General features: G+C 53.1%; 1 protein-coding gene and 1 pseudogene across 1 annotated transcript; one reads left to right on the plus strand and one right to left on the minus strand.

Annotated features, from left to right (window-relative positions):
- The first annotated feature begins 569 nt into the window (after positions 1-569).
- On the plus strand, positions 570-2,505 carry LOC123158933 (uncharacterized protein DDB_G0283697). The gene is made up of 2 exons (XM_044576752.1): positions 570-1,212; positions 1,698-2,505. The coding sequence occupies exons 1-2, from the start codon at positions 654-656 to the stop codon at positions 2,198-2,200; spliced, it is 1,062 nt and encodes a 353-aa protein (XP_044432687.1). The 5' UTR covers positions 570-653; the 3' UTR covers positions 2,201-2,505.
- Positions 2,506-2,676: 171 nt separating this feature from the next.
- LOC123162235 (putative heat stress transcription factor A-6a) lies at positions 2,677-4,415 on the minus strand (annotated as a pseudogene).
- Positions 4,416-4,809: the final 394 nt, after the last annotated feature.

Raw genomic sequence — 4,809 nt, forward strand, 5'->3', positions numbered from 1 at the left:
AAAGAAAGAAAATTTGTTGAAAAGAGAAATCAACTTGAAATGGAAAACTGAAAGAAAACAAATAAGTAACAAAAAGAAAAGAAAGAAGAACAAGAAAAAAGAAGAAGAAAAAACAGAACGAGTAAAAAAGAAAAAGAAACGAAAAAAAAACCGGTTCAGGAATCTTCTAGATGGTTCCCAAACCAGCAAGAACCGGCTGGGAACGCTCTAGAACGATCCCAAAACCGGAAGCTGTATGTACGCTAAAGATGGGCCGGCCCAAATAGCTCGCTACTCGCATCCCCCCCTGTGCGATTCGTCGACACTTTGCCGCAACGTGCGGCAAATAGGAAATCGCGTCGCCGTAGACGTCTCGTCGACGGGAATGTCTCCCTTCAAAAGCGCCCACTGCCCCGGCCACGTGAACAAAAACCTAAGCCGGCCATATTTGTTCGCGTTTGCGATCCAAGCAGGCCACAAGTGCAGACAGTTCAGTTACCGGGCTGAATGAATCCAGCCTGGTCTACCCACGTAGCAGAAAGCCTAAAAAGCCCAGATCTTAGCACCGCCTCCCGAAAAGACGACCCCGCCCCACTCTCCCTCCATTCCTCGCAGTCGTCGCCTCCCACTCCAAACACCCAAATCCCCCACTTCCTCACCGCGAACCGGGCGCCATGGAGCTGGAGCTCGAAGCAGGCGGCGGCGGCGGAAGAGTGGTTTCCCTCTCCAGCGAGTCCCCGTCGGCCGAGCTCGGCCGCGGCGACCTGGTTCTCGCAGACCGCAACATATCGCGCCGCCACGTCTCCCTCCGCCTCGTCGGCGGCGGGGAGCCTGGGGTCGCCTTCGAGGTCGTAGGGAGGAACCCCGTGCTCGTCCGCTCGCCAGTCGGAGGAGACAAGGTGTACCGCCGCGGCGAGGCGGGCGAGCTCCGGGCCGGGGACGGGCTGTCTCTGTCGCTGAAGGCGCCGTCATTCTGGACGGTGCGGAGGACGGCCGGGGAGGAGGAGGCGGTTGAGGGTGCGGAGGTGGAGGTGGACACCGCGGTGCTAGACGCGGTGGCGAGGCGGGAGAAGCGGACGCGGGAGAGGAAGGAGAGGGAAAGGGAGAGGCGAGCGTCGGAGGAGGCCATGGAGGTGACGAAGGAGGATGTTATGGCGGCGTCCGGTGATGACGATTTGGATGAGGAAGTAGAGGATCTGAAAATTGATCTTGATAGCATCGACCCGGTTCAAGGTGAGCTTGTGTTGGGTTGTTCTTCCTTTCAGAGAGAGAATGCAATCTTCAGTGCCGGGAAATTTGTTGGGGGAAATGTTGCAGAGAGAAATTGTTTTGGCATTCGGGTCAGGTTACATTGGAGTAGCTTGCATTACTGCATTGCCTGTTTTCTAACCCTGCCTCTTATGGTTAGGATGTGTTGGTTATTGGTTGCTGATAGTACATTTTTAACGTCTGCTATTTTTTGTATGCATTATGTTCATTTGAAATGCCAGAAGCCAGGAAGAATAATTGCTATACATTAGGACTTGATTGGGTTCGCTGAAATTTATGGTTCGGCCGAGTCTGCTTCATACATGCTGTTGTTCTTTAAGTTAATGTGGCTGTGTGCTAAAAATTCATTCCTGATGTTGAAATAATTTAATCGTTCTTCTCTGAAATCTAAAGATATATAGGTAATTTCGTTGGTGCTTCCATACTAAGGAGTATAACTATGGCTGCAGAGTTTGGTTTTTTGTCGGTGGGTCATGAATTTGACAATTACCCTAAGGGCCGGATTCGCCCTCCGAAGGATTGGAACTGGTTCCTAGAGGAAATAAGGAAGGGCAGCGATGATGAAGATGACGACGATGTTAGTAACACGGGACGTAAATCAAGGGGTCGTAGTCGTGCGAACAAGAAGAAGAAAAAGATAGAGGGTGAAGATGATGATGAGTGGACTGATGAGAGCGAAGATGGAAAAGACACCCTGCTAACAGGCGCTAGTGTGAAGAGACCAAAAAAGTATGTAACAAGATCGAAAGACCCCAAAAAACCTCGCAAGGAGAACTCAAAAACAGAAAATGAGGATACGGCGGATGAACAGGATGAGACAGATGAAGATGATGAAGCAGATGAGACACTGGGAGGTTTTATAGTCGGAGAAGAGGATGAGGATGAGCCTATGGAAGAGCTGAGTGAGGAAGAAGAGGAAGATGAATTCGATGATGAAGACGAGGACGACTGATAGCAACGTCGCTAAAGCTTTTGTGCTTTCATGTCAAGGTGTGCTGAATTCGATGATGAAGACGGTGATGACCGATAACACTGTCGATAAAGCTCTTGTACTATCATGTGAAGATGTAATGTTAGTGTTAGCAAGTAGCATCGTCACGTACTGAAACTGTGTACATATTGTGTGCTTTTCTGCTGCTGTCTGGAAACTGTTGTGGAAGTGCTTATTTGGCTGTTTTTATATCCAGTTACATTTGTTTGCTCAAGTTATGGATTTTCCCTAGTTCATCTCTCAGTACAGATGCGTTGATTTTCATCTATTATTTGCATTGGGGTTCGTGCTTGCTGATGCAGATAATATTTCTAAGCTTCTACAGAACGGCAGCCTGTGACGAAATCAAGACAATTTTCCATGTAAAGAAGTCAGTGAGCATGCTGAAGAAACAAAGCAACATGTTTACTGCCACTGGTGTCCATATTAGTTATCATGTTCGTGAGCGGAAACCATTTGTCACTGATCAATGAAATAGACTTCTTTTTGAGAGATCAACGAAGTAGACTTGAAATGGAGTAGTCCTGAAAACACCATTCTGAAACGTTCCTAGTTCCTACAAATCAAAACACACGTCATAATCACAGCTTTTTAATGTTAGGGTATCCATCCCAGATTTGTATCGAACGCTGAAGAAACAAACTAGAATGAAGTTTAAAAAAATTATATTTATATTCGGAGAGAAAATCGTCAGCCCAATACAAGTAATGAACATGGATGCATCGGCGGTACCTAAAAGCATCTGAACTTCCGGAGCATACTGACTGCCTGTCACCCCCTTCCACACCTTGCATCCCGACAGACTCCATCATCCGGATCCTGCACGAACACACGCAGAATCCGAATTAGCAAGGACAAGCACACATATAGTGACCATAATCAAACTGCAAAGCTACCATGCCCTGCTGCTACTACTAAATCTACTAGTAATACTGAAGTGATCATGATGAATTGTGCTGAGCTGGGCTGATGAGACGATCAAGATTCAACAACTGGGCGAGCAGGCAAAGGAGTCGATCTGCTGCATCAGGTCCTGCACCTCCTCCGCGCCGAACCCCCACGGCTCCATGTCCCCCGCGGCGGCCACGAGGTCCTCCACATCAACGTCTATCTCCGCCTGCCCCTCCTCGAGCAGCTCGTACCATATCATGTCCGTCGTGACGCCGCCCGCGCCCGCGCCCTGGGTCGGCGCGGCTGCTTCCTCGACGACCCCGGCCGCGAGTGCCAGCTCCTCGAAGGTGAACCCGTCCTCCGCCGGTGGCGGCGACGGGATGACGTCGAGCAGCCGCCGCTTCTTTTTGCCGTCGACAGCGGGGGCCGGAGCCGCCGCGGTGAGGCCGTTGCGGCGCGCCAGGTTGGCCAGGAATGCAGGGTTCCTGACGGCGCGCGCGAGGAAGGCCTTGCACTGCTCCTGCCGCCGCTCCGTGCCCTGCACGCGGCGCTCCATGTCGAGCAGTGTCGCGCGCGCCTCCTCCTGCTGCCGCTTGAGCCCGGCCAGCTCCCGCTTCAGCGCCTCCCGGTCCCGCCGCAGCTGCTCCAGCTCCCCCTCCACGGGGCCGAAGCCGCCGGCGCCCTCCGCGCACGACGACGGCGACAAGGCCGCAGCGGGACGGCGGGCGGTGTCGGCGCCGCGGCGGCGTCGAATGCCGGCCAGGAGGTGGCGCTGCCCGCCGAGGAAGCCCGTGTTGGCAAATTCCCACCTGTCCGGGTTCACCTTACGGAATCCCTGCAATGATCACACCACATTCATCAGCAAAGGAAAGAAAACAGCGATCGACAAAGAGGTCCATGGAACCACCGCAGGCGCACTTACGTAGGTGTTGAGCTGCCGGAGGAAGCTGGAGAAGTTGGCGTGCTTGAAGTGGCGCGGGAGGAGGCGGGCGGCGAAGGCGTGGGGGTCCCAGACCACGAAGCTGTTCCGCGCCGCGCCCCACGACACCACCGCGTCCGTTGCCGGGTCCTCCACCATGTCGAACGTCTTGGCCAGGAACGGCGCCACCGCCGCGGCCGCCGCCAGGTCCAGCGGCGTCGGCGCCCGGCAGCAGCCCGCGTCACCGTCGTTGTCGTCATCCAGCACCACCATCTCGGGCTCCTCCTGCTTGATGTCCATGGTCACTGCGGCGGCGGAGTCCATCTGGCTGGAGTGTAGCTGGTACACAAGTGTTCGTTTGGTTGCTCGTTCGTGAGTGATGTCGGATTTGGCGGGAGCGGAGTGTGGGGGTTGGAGTATTTATAGGAGTGGGATAGACATTCTGGAAAGTACTACAAGGAGGGGATGAGTGTGTGCCTAATGGCGGATATTTTCTTTGGAAGTTTCTCATGGCCGCTAGAGCTCACTCGTGAGTTGGCTTTATGTCGCGCGCGGCCCCCGGGCTTTGATAGTTGGTGAATGACGGGACTGCCCGGAAGAATCGGCCATGTTCCGAGCTTGGGCTGGGCTCGGCCCGAAGCCGAACATGCCTCCGGCCCAGATATATCGAATGATTTAACACGTGAGCTAAAAATCATGAATTTTAATAGTGAACCGTATGTGCTCAAATCCATTTTTAATTTGATCTTATTAAGTCACT

This window comes from Triticum aestivum, chromosome 7B, assembly GCF_018294505.1.
Source record: "Triticum aestivum cultivar Chinese Spring chromosome 7B, IWGSC CS RefSeq v2.1, whole genome shotgun sequence".
NCBI classification, from domain to species: domain Eukaryota; kingdom Viridiplantae; phylum Streptophyta; class Magnoliopsida; order Poales; family Poaceae; genus Triticum; species Triticum aestivum.